Source organism: Lepisosteus oculatus, chromosome 21 (genome assembly GCF_040954835.1).
Source record: "Lepisosteus oculatus isolate fLepOcu1 chromosome 21, fLepOcu1.hap2, whole genome shotgun sequence".
NCBI lineage: Eukaryota > Metazoa > Chordata > Actinopteri > Semionotiformes > Lepisosteidae > Lepisosteus > Lepisosteus oculatus.
In genome coordinates this window covers 7,686,020-7,699,774 of record NC_090716.1, presented here as the reverse complement: position 1 = coordinate 7,699,774, position 13,755 = coordinate 7,686,020, and the positions used below count along the sequence as shown (strand labels likewise).

General features: G+C 36.9%; 2 protein-coding genes across 9 annotated transcripts in view; one reads left to right on the top strand and one right to left on the bottom strand.

Moving 5' to 3' along the window:
* The window catches only part of LOC102696739 (paired box protein Pax-6), a 23,758-nt gene extending 15,334 nt beyond the window's left edge, over nt 1–8,424 (top strand). For 5 of the 7 annotated variants that reach the window (XM_015338304.2, XM_015338302.2, XM_015338303.2 and 2 more), the window contains 7 exons: nt 1–76; nt 5,230–5,388; nt 5,784–5,866; nt 6,088–6,238; nt 6,642–6,754; nt 7,097–7,247; nt 7,636–8,424. The exon at nt 1–76 is cut by the window's left edge and continues 90 nt beyond it. In XM_015338304.2, coding sequence (XP_015193790.1) covers nt 1–76; nt 5,230–5,388; nt 5,784–5,866; nt 6,088–6,238; nt 6,642–6,754; nt 7,097–7,247; nt 7,636–7,721 — 819 coding nt within the window. In that variant the 3' untranslated portion in view covers nt 7,722–8,424. The remainder of the gene's footprint in view (nt 77–5,229; nt 5,389–5,783; nt 5,867–6,087; nt 6,239–6,641; nt 6,755–7,096; nt 7,248–7,635) is intronic. The other 2 variants (XM_015338307.2, XM_015338306.2) reach the window with 1 other exon arrangement.
* Nucleotides 1–13,755, bottom strand: part of elp4 (elongator acetyltransferase complex subunit 4) — a 134,979-nt gene that overhangs the window by 43,033 nt on the left and 78,191 nt on the right. The window lies entirely within an intron of this gene.

Here is a 13,755-nt window from a genome sequence, read left to right as displayed (position 1 = left end):
AACGGTCAAACGGGGACGTGGGGGACCCGGCCGGGCTGGTACCCCGGAACGTCGGTGCCTGGACAACCTAATCCAGGTAAGGAGAAGAGCCGGATCTACTCTAACACCTATCCCAGAGAAAGCATTGCATATTAGTATTATTATTATTATTATTATTATTATTATTATTATTATTATTATTATTATTATTACTGATGTTCTTGTTGCTGATGTTGGTGATGTTTTTTAATTAAAATGTAATAGGACTATTATTACTGTACCTACTGTTGTTAATGATGTTATTATTATACTGCTACCACCAGTATTCATAATGGGTCAATCACAATCTGTCTGGATGCCATAATATTATTGAAAATGGCGGAATGACATTCGAATTTTTAAATATGACGTCATTTATCTACAATTAATTACATCTTATTATGATTATATTATTATTATTAGTAGTAATAATAATAATTCACCACAAATCTATGGACATTTTTATACGTGTCGTGGTCTTTTAAATTCTTTCTTCCCTCATATAAAAAGAAGAGTTGCAGAAACGCTTTATTCCACGGTTCGTCTTTTGTAGAGGCTTTTATTTTTAATATTCATGTGTTATTACCGCAGCTCTGGCAAGGATATAGTGTTCAGAACTGTAGAAAGCAAGCGGTTCTGCATAGCCTATCTGCCTGTCAAACGGGTCCAGCGCTTCCTGTGTCCGGGTTCAGGCTGTGCGTGACTATGGTCAGTCTTTTCAGTGGAGGTGTCCGTCCAACAACCTGCACCCCCCATCCCCACCCCCTTCAGAAAAAATCAGTAACAGTGTGCGGGATATCTGGTACAAAGGATGTTTCTGTCACACGCAAGAATTTGTTATGGGAACAATTCTGTCGCTATGTAATTGCTCATTAGAGAACGTTTTGTTTCTCATTAAGGCGACATGAATAAGCGCCTAGTTGGAGGAGACAGCTGTAGAAATGTTCCACCGGAGACCCCTGGACACGATATGGCACCGCTTGCCAATTAGACATGTCGTTTTTAAGAGAACTAAACAATATAAGAAGGACACTATTAAGATACAGAATAGTTTTCGCTTTCTTTAAAATATCTTCTGGCTGAACCCATTTCAGAACAACGGCCAGCAAACACATCCAACACCTACAGTAGGAAGTTAGTCCTAAGAGTTTTAGTACTTATATCTGTTTATGTTTCATAAGAACCTCGAAGTACTTGTTCTTCGTCAGGCTTAGCAGTGGGTTTTATACTTTTTTTCCAAAAGAAAATAATTAGGAAAACAGAAAGACCTCCTAACAGATCCAACCGCGAGGCAGAATATTGCTCATTCTGTCAGTGGACTATAACCGATATACAAAGACATCCTAGATGCACTTAGTTTTTTTATAAGGAAGTTTGTCGTGTCGTATAGCATATTCAGAAAATGTGCTTCCATCTAATTTAATCTCACTGTTAACAAATCAAATTTATATATATATGCATTGTCACTGGAAACGAGTAATCTATCAATAAGATGTTTTTGAATGCTGTTATGAAGACCTTCTTTACAAATACAGCTTAGTCGATTTTAATTACTCTTTTACTCTGTAAAATGTCTTATCTTTCTTTAAAATAGACTGGGGTGGAGAAAATATCTAAGAAAATGGAATACTTCTTTAACTCAATTACTTTGTCTTGAAAAAGTTGAAGAGGCACTGTACCTTTACAAGCAGCTCTGCTACCTCGTTAGAGAGGAGACGCCCGTAGGCGGATTCTCACTAAAGCTGCAATAGGGTCCCCACATTTCATTCATCCCTATTTAAATTAATAAAATAAAATCTCCCGCTGTCTTTAATGAGCAGCTGTCGATTCTTTGGTAAAATAGGGTCTCTCAAAATTCCACGAGAGGCTAACGACTGAAATAATACGATTAAATAAAAGTAGGGAAAACCCTTAAAGTAAAGTTTGAATCTTTTAGAAATCTGAGTCCTCGTAGTAAAATAATATTTAACGATGGTATAGTTAATCAGCTATCTTTAGTTAATCAGATAAACTGTAATCTGAAACAGAAACATCTTTCATTCCCAGAACGGCGAAACATTTTTCACCCTAGTAAAGAGAAAAAAAGGAAAAGCTTGTTTATTTTTTTACAAAATTCTAATGTCAAATATATCAGCTCATTAACGGTTTTGTCTTTTCCCCCTCAAGAATAGGCTGTTATTTAAAATTAATAGGATGTGTATATTCATATCTTGCTTAATGCTTTTTCCTTGCACGGAGCTCGTTTTAGGAGGCTTTAAGAATCCATTACTCCAAAAGCATAAGGAAGGACCGTGTCTCAGAGGGGGACAAATATGGTCTCAATCTGATAAATGCCATGCAGCAGTGAATAAAATAATGGATACATCGGGGGTGACAGGACCCGAAAAGGGACAACTCTATCCGAGGGAAGAAAAAAAACTCTCCAGCGATTTAGTGGTTTTTAGGGATCAGTGTGGCAGTTTTTTTCTTATCTTTTTCTTATACAGGGCTAAAGCCGTCTAAAGGATTTAGACACTTTCTCTTTCAACGAACTCTAGAATGTTTTGATCCGGTCTCTATGGCTGAAAGGTGCCGCAGTTGGTTTGCTATCGTTTTTGCTTTTTTGCTTTTTTTCCGCCTCACTGATTAAGACACTACGAAACTAAGGAATGATTTTATTTCCCAGCGTCTTTTTTTTTTAGAAAACAAATCCCAAACCTAGCGTCAGTTGGTCTGGCTGAGGGATAATAGGACGCACATTCACTCCTTTTTACGGATTAGCCCCCAGAAAGAGTAATAGCGTAGACACAGGCTATTGAACAGCTTTTCTTTTAGGCCTTTTCAGAAACAGAGAAGGAGACATTAAAAGAAGATAACTTAATTGTCTGTCACTCCTTATTTATTTCTGCACTTCATATTAGGATATCTAGACATTAAACAATGCCTTTATCTTTAACACAAAGATTCTGAGATTAAGTAGGCTACTGTACAATTTGAACCGCGGTTTAGCAGGTGGGATAAACACTGTGTACTGCTTATATAACGTTTCTTTCCCGATATTCTACTAGGGAAAATGATGATTAAGATATTGTGCGCCCGGATACAAATACAATCTCTTGGATATGTGTGGTGAAGCACTTGAATATAATGGTTAAGAAGCGCACAACATAAATGCTTTCTCACGGCATCTGATCTTGTGACTGTAAATCTATTGGCACCGATCATATGGAAAACAGCGTGCCACCACAGAGCCATTGATAGATGGATGGATCGAAAATTACTATTTTAAGCACAGGGCAAATCGTTGTCCAAAGAAATGAAAGAATTAGAAAGCATAAAATAAGCTCGGAACTTGACAAATCAGTTCGAACTGATTGCAACGATTTGAAAAACTTTGACTGGACTGACGATACAACAGCATTTAAACCCAAGATCACCTGTGAAATAATATTATAATATTATAAACATCGATACTTCACATGCCAGAGCTAAAGCAGGGCCTACAGCAACATCAAACAACAAAAAAATAATTCCTTCCCAAACTTGCCAGCTACTTTTACGCTTGTAGTAAACCATACTGCAGAAGCAAAGCGTGCCTTTCATATTGTTCAGTGAGACTGATTTCCGATTTGTTTCTGCCATATTTCTGACGAAAATGAAAAAGTTACTGAAGTGTATTTCTCTAAAACTCAGATGTAAACTAACGTTTCCTGTCAATGATGATCAAATCTAAGAGGTCCCCCCCCCCAATCGCAATTATTGAACAAACACGGACGAGGTAGAGATGTCCTATTCAAAATGTTTGGGGTGTGCTTTCTCCCGTTCCCTATAGAAAGTATAAATCCTAAATGGCGTTGAACGGGCCAGCCCAAGGGACAGTGATTAATGATAGTAGAGCATAAAGGTTAACATACTGAACTGAAAAGTCTGTTGACTGGGATCCTTGTGCTACAATGCAGAGCACTGCACGCCTCGAGAGAATCCTTTTGTTACCTCCTCCAATTGTGTCTTCAAAATTCTGCCCACGAAAGTTTGCCATCCCTCCTGCCCCAAGAGTTTAATAGTTTCCCTTACTCTACTGGCATTGTGTCATGGTGAAAAGCAGCCCCTTCTATTCAAGTGTTGGTGGTCACCTCAATAGAACTACAAACGCCCATATGGTGACTACTATTGAAGTATCTCACTATTTAAAAGGGGGAGAAAGTTTGGGTTTTAAAACATTTCAGAGAGCCTGAAAAGGTTTTACCACATTTTGTCACATTTCTCTTAACCCTTTGAGCACTGTGGCCATTGTTGAACAGTGATAAAAGAGCTGGAAGCAAAGGCTGGTTACATCGAGAAAGGCTTTCCCACAAGATTTTACTACCTGGGCAGTTGAGGAAGGTTGTGACGACCGTACTGCCAATAAGGAGGGAGAGAATAGAGATAATAATAGTCACAGTACCACCAAAAGTAATGTGCTTTAACATTAAACAAACTGATCTGGCACTGACAGGTTATACCTACACGACGCTTTAATAAACTACGGACAGTTTAAGGATAACACTTTTTTTAATTCTACTGGATTGATCGATTACTGTAATATACTCCATTTCCCAGTTTCTATTATAGGGCTTCCCAACATAGTGCAGGCGATCACAAAAGAATGGACTGTCCTCTAAACTAAATATAAATTTATTTAACCGAGAATTACAGCCTGTTCTAAGTGATTCTTTAATTACAGCATTCTAGGTAATACGTGTCAAGGCATTTCACTTTCATACAATAGTTAAATGAAAATGCACAAGGACTCGAGCATACTTTAATTTCAAACCCGAACACGTATTTCCACGGAATGCCATGCGAGGAATTCGCTTTTCTTTTGTTGTTATGAATTTCAGACCTGCTACATTCATTAAGAGCGTTCACTACAATCTAATAAACATAACAAGAAATTGCCTTTCACGTATTAAAAAGAAGTGGGTCGTTTTTATTGCATTTTCCTAAGAAGCCGGAAAAAAAAACGCTTCCTAACAGAAGTTCTTTCAACAAGAAACATGCGTTTGTCTAGTACCCCACTTCGTGTTTTCTTAACTACTTTGAGTGTGGATATTAGCCCTCCAAACAGGTTTGTGTAATTTTTCCTTAATCTGTCAGCAAACACTATTCCCAGTGTTTATTATTGTGTATTAAAAAGCTATAGGAAGCACAGAATGTGCCTGGATTTGTTTTGATTTCCTTCCTTATTTCCAGATGGCTGCCAGCAGCAGGATGGAGGAGGCGAGAACACAAACTCTATCAGCTCCAATGGGGAGGATTCAGATGAGACCCAAATGCGGCTTCAGCTGAAGAGGAAGTTGCAAAGGAACAGAACGTCGTTCACACAGGAGCAGATCGAGGCTTTGGAAAAGGGTAGGCGATAAAGGACAGTGACGATTAAGACGCGATCGGAGCTTTAACATTCTTCATCGCCTCTTTTGCTTCTCTCTCTCCCTTGTTTATAAACGAACCGTTTTAAAGCCGACGGTATACTGTTAGATTCCTTCTGGGATAGCATACTAACCTGCTTTCATTTTAAAACAAAAAGCGTTCCAGTTGATATTTAAACGTACATTTTAAATAAAGATTGACAGTGATGGACTATGTATACACTTAAGAGCTAAACAGTTTAAAATAATGTTAAAAACATAATACCAAAACATGTCGACTGGTTTATTATACTGTTAAGCAGTAACTTAATGGTCTAATTCGTTCTAATGAGGTCCGGGGAGTTTGTAACGTTAATTGACACATTTTCTTATTTTCAGAATTTGAAAGAACCCACTATCCGGACGTTTTCGCAAGGGAAAGATTAGCCGCCAAAATAGACCTCCCTGAAGCCAGAATACAGGTGAGAAAAAATGAAGCAGATTTGCTGATTTAGACGTAAATGGCATTTCAAAGTTATGCCAGCCCCGATTGCCACACTTTCAGCGGCATGTCAACACTACCTACGGAGATATGGACTCGCACCTTGTGGATATCCATAAATGATATCGAATGAATGAAATTAGATGCCGCCATTTACTCGGACAGCAATCATAATAGCAGGGATCCTCTGTGCGCTTGCAGGTGTGGTTTTCTAATAGAAGAGCGAAGTGGAGGAGAGAAGAGAAACTGAGAAACCAGAGGCGACAGGCCAGCAACTCTTCTAGTCACATTCCTATAAGCAGCAGCTTCAGTACGAGCGTCTACCAACCCATCCCGCAGCCTACAACGCCGGGTAGGAAAAAGATAACAGATCTTTCCGCCTAGGAACGAATGCAATAAAGAAAGGACGTTCAGAACGGGAGGAAAGGAACTATCTAAAATATTTTCGTTATGCACAGTTCATGCTGTCAACTACCTACACATTCACTGTGTAGACATGCGCCGTTTTATACTAGGACAGAACACAGTTATAATCAGATTGATACAAGGGTTAATGTTAGAGGCTGTGGTTGTTGAAGAAAACCGGGGATAATAATAGATAACGGCTAACTGAATGCAGAACACCAGTTTTTAAAAATAAGTTATTAGAAATCTCAGAAAGTTAAACTATCCAGATACCTGTGTTAAAGATGCCTGTTTTTTTTGCACACACAGTCTGTATGGCTAAGTTCTAATTTCTTGTCTTTCCTCCTCAGTGTCTTTCACGTCAGGGTCAATGCTGGGTAGAACAGACACAGCCCTCACCAACACGTACAGTGCTCTGCCCCCCATGCCAAGCTTTACTATGGCCAACAACCTGCCTATGCAAGTAAGTGAATTACCCCTGTGTAGAAACAGTAGGTGTTTCTCAGGAGAACATTCAGAGAGATCCATTCTTTTGGCAAAAGCTTAATACAGTTAACTGTTGTACCAAGTGTCATGTCATAGCCTGTAAAAGCAATATATGTATACAGATTTAAAAGAGATACTGTTGTGCCACTAAATGTTTACTTTTTAATTTCACATTTGGTTTTTAATGTCATTCTACACGCATTTTGCAAATTCTGGGCCACTCTGGTGTTCAAGAGGCTAAAACCCAGAAATCTGCATGTTAGTTTGGAAGGCAAACATCTATATAGTCAAGAACCTAATATATATTCTCTCCTTATAGCCCCCAGTGCCCAGCCAGACATCCTCCTACTCCTGCATGCTGCCCACCAGTCCGTCTGTGAATGGGCGGAGCTACGACACATACACGCCCCCTCACATGCAGACACATATGAACAGCCAATCAATGGGCACTTCTGGCACCACCTCAACAGGTAGGCAGAATCCACCGCCTGCTTGCTTACCATACTGTAAGAGGCAGCTCCATTATTTACACATCCTTTCATTCCATGGGCTGTTTTCTGTTTTTTTTTTCCCCTTTCATTCATATTCTACTCCATGGTCAACTACATTAACCAAATCCTTCTGTATATTGTAGTTACACAACTACATTTCCAATTCTTTTTTTTACCCAAGGAACATTAGGAATACTGTCTCTTCAGCCATTGAACAATTTCTGTTTAATGCCTTTTTTCAAATATTTATCTACAAAACTAGCTTTCATACTCTCATATAAAGTTATACCCCTTTTGTGCACTGAGCATGCTATCATTCTGTGTTACATCTGAACTCATGTATATATAAATGTCTATTTCTTTTTAGGTCTCATCTCCCCTGGAGTATCTGTCCCTGTCCAAGTTCCAGGCAGTGAACCCGACATGTCTCAGTACTGGCCAAGACTACAGTAAAGAGAAGAGCTACTTCACATTGTGACTTTCCACAGAAAGTTGGCTGTCGTGCAGTATTTTCTAAAGAGAAGAGAGACTCTGAAAGAGACACTTTTGTACTGGGATTGTGCCCCGTGCTGTACTCTACTTGGCACATGAAGACTTGGGGAAAAAAATGGACTTCTGTAAAGTGCCAGGCGTTATATCCTAAATGGAACAAAACTATCTTCGTTTTCAGTTTCCAACCTTTAGTCATTTTTGGTGTATTTGTAAATGGCCATTTGTATGTTATGATAAAACAAGAACAACACTGGATGGACTGTCAAACTGAGTTGGTCTTGCATCTGTTTAAAAAGGAGAACCCAAGATCAACAGATTCTGCCATGAATAGTTTTCTCAAATATATCGAGTACTTCTACCAGTCTTTTTACAGATTGAGGACTCTGATGACGCAAGCTTGTATCATTCCACTGCAAAGCTGGAAGAAAAGACACTAGCTGTGTGTAAGCCCATTTACCTGTTGGTTTTTCCAAAGCTTGTTGGCAGCTAAAGTGTATGTGCAAAGCGATAACCGCAGAAAAGAAAGTGAAAAAAAAAACTTTTGGTAGCTAAAGGTAGATTGTGTCTTCGATATAATCCAATTTGTTTATGTCAAAATGTAAGTATTTGTCTTCCCTAGAAATCTCCCAGAATGATTTCTATAATAAAGCTAATTTCATTTATATTTCCCAGAATATTCTATAGATGTTTTATACACATTTTCATGCATCAAAAGTACATTTTTCTTTAGGTCAGTTTCAAGTTAATTGTTATTAGCTATAGTTGTACTGTAGTGTTTTACAGTCAAATCATTTTTGTGCGAAAAGAAATATCTCATTCCTATAATTAAAAAAAAAATGCTTGCCAGAGTTTTAAACATAAGTGTTTGGAAGTTGTTTACAGCTACATATCAGAATTAACCATTGTTGATTGTAAAACAGACCAAAGCCTTTGTATTTCATTACACAACTTTCTTTTTTAATATTAGTCTTATGTTGCAAATTTTGTAAACATTTTAAGTTCTTTTACATTGGCTTCAAGTATGTTTTACTTCAGGCTAATCAAGCATTCCTTTATTTATGATTCAATACCAAGTACGTTTTAGCATGGAATGCCATGCCTTTAATTATATTTGTGGTGTTTACCTACACCATGACACACAAAGGGGGCTCTTCGTCAGCGCATTGCATATAAGATAAAAAGTCTATACTACTGTCTCTTAAATATTTCAATTTAATTTTATTTAAAATGGAGCTTTTTAAATGTATTTTGTGAAACTATAAAAATCATTTTGTACAGTATGCTAGTGTCTCAATGAGAGCTTTATCCTACTGTTGAACTAACAGCCTATTTATTGGGGGGCGGAGGGGTGGGAATGGGGAATTGTTCCAAGTGCTTGACAGAACAGGCAAAACTGCTCTGTAGCTTGTCTTAGAAATGGGTATTTAAAAAAAAAAAACATATTACTGGCCTTTTCACCCATTTCCTCAGATTCCACTGGTTTGCCTCAGAGATTAGCAAACATTGATGAATTGGAAAACCACAATATGCTTATTTTCACACGATACCTGGAGACATACAAACACCAAGGTCATACAGTCCATACGTGTTTGAAATACTGATACTGAGTATTTTATGCGAAGGCTATGAAAAGCACTGAATCATCACTTTTTGCATGTCTTAAAAAAGTAATCACTCCTAAAAACAAACCAGTCCAGATCAAAACGCCAGTTAAACGAATGATATCAGAGCAGAATGAGTTATTTTGCTTCACTTCCTTGCTCAGCAGGGATGTGAATAAAATAGGAATTCCCATTGAGAGCTGAAGTGGCTGCCTGTGGAAGTGATTGTTCAGCTACTTCCATATTTCTTGGAGAAATATATAGCGCATATTCAAGTTGAAGTAAACCGCCGATCATTTATGAACTTGTTAACAATGATTGCAGATAATTAGCCAGTAATAGAAATTATCCCAATAACAGACACTACTTTCACTTTTCCTCATTGTACCTCTTTAGTATTGTCCCCAAAAGTCTCCATTTTTTTTCACTAGTCAATTCTTTTTCTGTTCTTTTTGTAATTCTTAAGGAATAAAAAGAGTGTAAATGAACATGTCACAGATGATTTTTTAAAACAACAATCATGAGAGGAATGTAAAACGGTGTAGTATAATGCCAGCAACTTTGTATTTGAATTCTAAGCAAAACGAGAAGTGAAGACAAAAATATATTTCGTGTGCGTAAGGAAAACTAAGAGACATATTGTACTTGTGATAATGTATACTTAAAAATCTGTCACACATTTTTAATCTGGTTCCACTTCTAACATTATCTGCTCTCTAGTAATTAAATATTTAAACGTTTACAGAATTAAAGAAACACGATTAAACAAAAATGTCATTCGGAAATTAGATGTTTTAATTTTAAAAAAATATATTTTTTTCCATTTTCTACAGCAAAAGTGCTCATGGATTTGCAGTTAATATTTTTTTTTCTTAATGGTCCCTGCAACCAAATCACATGCATCACTCACCAGCAAAAAAAAAGAGAAAAAAATGGTGAAAGTAAAAGTGATATAAGAAATTTACAAAAATTATATACACTGTTACAAAATATAACATCTTTCTATTTTCACTAATGCAGACAAGTACACAAGTAATTTTTAAAGGGAAGTGAAAGCTTTTGAAAATCATGAGTATTTTTCACACGTTTAACTGAATCAATGTCTTATTCTTTTTCTTCACAAAATGATTTGATGTGAGCAGCATACAATTAAATTTCTTCATAAAACAAGTAAATTGCGTCCCATTACATATATGAAAGCAGATATAAAAAAGAGACGCACAAAGACATTATTTTATAAATGCACAGAGCAAATCTATGAAACATGATGCTATAGCCTGCTCTGGAAAGTTCTGACAAGCAGTGCTCTGTGATTGAGGAAAGTCTTCATGTTACTATAACAGTGATCAGCAATATATCAACATGTATTGCATCAACTATTGATTGAAAGCACTAGACATGAATCCAAACTCTGGGAATGCATTGTGCATTTTTTAAAGGGAACATTTTCCGGTTTGTACAGAACCAAATGGTGATGAATACCTGGATAAATGCTAAATGATAGAAAACAAACAATGGAATATGAGCAGAAACTCAAGCCAAGTGAGCTCCAGCACTGGGTGACTGGTCATCAGCAAATCTGACTTCAAAGCCTTTCAAAAATGGCCCTTCTTCAAGGAATGCAGTTCCAGCCCAAAGTTCATCATGGTTTTGCTCATGTTTTATCGGGTCAGAAGGATCAGGTTTAACATCTCCTGCTACTGTATGTTACACAAGATGTGGTGAAATTGACATTCAGCAAGGGTGTCTCCTCTCTTTCTTTCCCTGACTTGGATTACTTCTTTTTTATCAAGATGCCGCTGCCAGATTGCAAAAGAAACACTCCTGTGTCATGAAGAGATTCCTGAATTGGATTATAATATAGCATCCCATCATGTACTGTAATGGATAAATGAAGAAGACGTTGGTGGTTATGTCCCTCAGCAGAACACCTAACGTCCTGAACTCAATGTATTATTGTTCTAGACAGGTTTGTAAAGTGGGTTATATTTAATGTAAGACACATAATGTGTGTACTGAGTAAACAGAAAATTCTAAGATCTATAGCTACATGTTAATTTATTCTACATTTGCATAGAAATGATGATAGGCTTCATTAGTTTGATTCCAAAATATCAAATAAGCAATTGTTATTGATGAGGACAGCTTGGTACAGAGAGATGTGTATTGTTTTCAAAATTGTATGTCAATTGTTTTCAGTCTCATTCTTTATACAACCCAGAAATTGCCATACGATGGCACTATAAACAAAAAGTATTAGTATAGAATACTTACTATAATATAGCAAAGGATATTTCATATCTAATGGAGTATGATTCTTGATCCAAAATTCATTTTTGCTGTGTGTCAAATATCTAAAATAGAAAAACTATTTTCCTTCTAGGAGAATGCATGAGCATTTAACTTTATCTGAGAATGTCTGCAAAACTCATTTATAAAAATGGCATTGTCATTTGTGTTCCATTTATGGGTCTCATTCAATGTTCCCTATGTTTCTGGGTATACTCACATATAGCTCTGACACTGTCAAATAGAATAATTTAGGGTTTCCAAGGAAGACATACTGTTGTCTTCAAATGCTGACAAAACTACCAAGTGAAATCAAAACTATTCACAGCAGAAAGAAGTTGGAACTCTTACAATATCAGATCAGATGTTCATTTATGTTAACTGACCTTGGTAAAGAGATAACATACACATACTGTAAGTAACACAGTCTAAGATATGGGTCCAACAGTGTTACAGGCTTTATGTTTAATGACAGTCCTTTTTCATTATGAGCCTGGGTTTTCTGGAAAAGTGATTGGTTGAAAACTTTCTATTGTGAGTATCCATAAAAGTTCACAGGAGAAATTCTGAGGCATGGATAAGCATATCCAACCAAATTCATACAGCATAAACATAAACATTTCCAGTGACCTTTACCAGCATCTAGATCTACCAGTTGCATCCTGAAGACCTTTTCTGTATGATATGTGCTAGTGAAAGAACAACAGCAAGGTTTTTGTCAGGCCTTCCAATCAAACATTTTCAAAATCAGCCCACAACACCCCCACCCAAAAGACCACCATAACAAGCAGCACATCCCATAGTGCCAGCGTTTGAGTTACATACATTCTTTGTTTCCTGGATATCAAGTTCAACAACAACGTAAATACAAACCTAATCACTTGTTCTTTTGCCAATTTCTTTTAAAGTAAATTATTTTGATTAAACTTTTCAGTTACCTTCAGATTAAAGTCAGTTATTTATTTTCTTTAAATTTCAATGGCTGAACCAAAATGAAGAATATTATGCTGTCATACTTGCCCAAGTGTTCGACATTCTCCTACTGTACTTAGAAGATGTATACATCATGCCTTGCTGTTCTGCTCTTATATCCAATACGTAAACTCAGAGGGAATCTCTAACACATGTGAAATATCCAATACAAATCACGTGAGTGGCAAGTATTCAGATACTATGCAGTTCTAGTCCAAAAATCTTTTTCTTAAATATCTGTTTGGGCTTGCAATTTCCCTTCATTTTTCGAATATGTTAATTTTATTTTCTTAACATCATGTTAAGCAATAATGAACTTCTGGAGCTATCTGTTTACTTGAGTGGTACAATAACTGACCATGAATGAAATAATTCACAGCATTATGATTATAACACCTCTGGAAGGAAAGCCATGCAAATTGCAATTTCAAGGAGAGCACAAAAACAATTACAGATTTATTTCTATGCCATATTTTCTGTAAGAACAATATCTTAAATGGCATAGTTATGATCCGCTGTGACCCAGATCACCTTACTGAACATAACTATTCGATTGTACTTGTGTACACGTCTTAACAAGCAGGTAACTCAGTACAGGAGTGTTTTACAACTTTGAAGGAAGCTGCCAAGGGGTGTATAAGTTCCTATGACATCCATTCCTCTTCCATGAAATGGTGAGGGTACTTTACCTTTCTATCTGTTTTGTCTACCGGATGTGGAAGTTCTTGCTTTTTGAACGTAAAACTGACTTGGAAGGCTAAAAATATTATGTTCTCAACTGAGGGATTGTACCAGTCTACAGAAACAATATGTACTATAAGCTGCTTCCTCTTTGTTTCTACCTCTTTTTGTTCAGCACCCTGCTTCTTTACACACACACAGGCATGAGCCATCTAAAATTAACCTCATACCTACTATAAAGGTGCAGTACCCTAATGACAGAATGAAACTAACCTAAAGTATATGAAGCAACTGTAAACTTCGGAATCACTGCAAAATATTGCAGAAACGATCACTAATTATTGGCAACAGTATTGTAAAATTCCTTTAAAACATTCAGGACTTGGCCTGTTGCTTATATAGTTCAAATAGGCAGCTGTGTTAGCATACATAGGCTGCAAAGGAACAAGTAA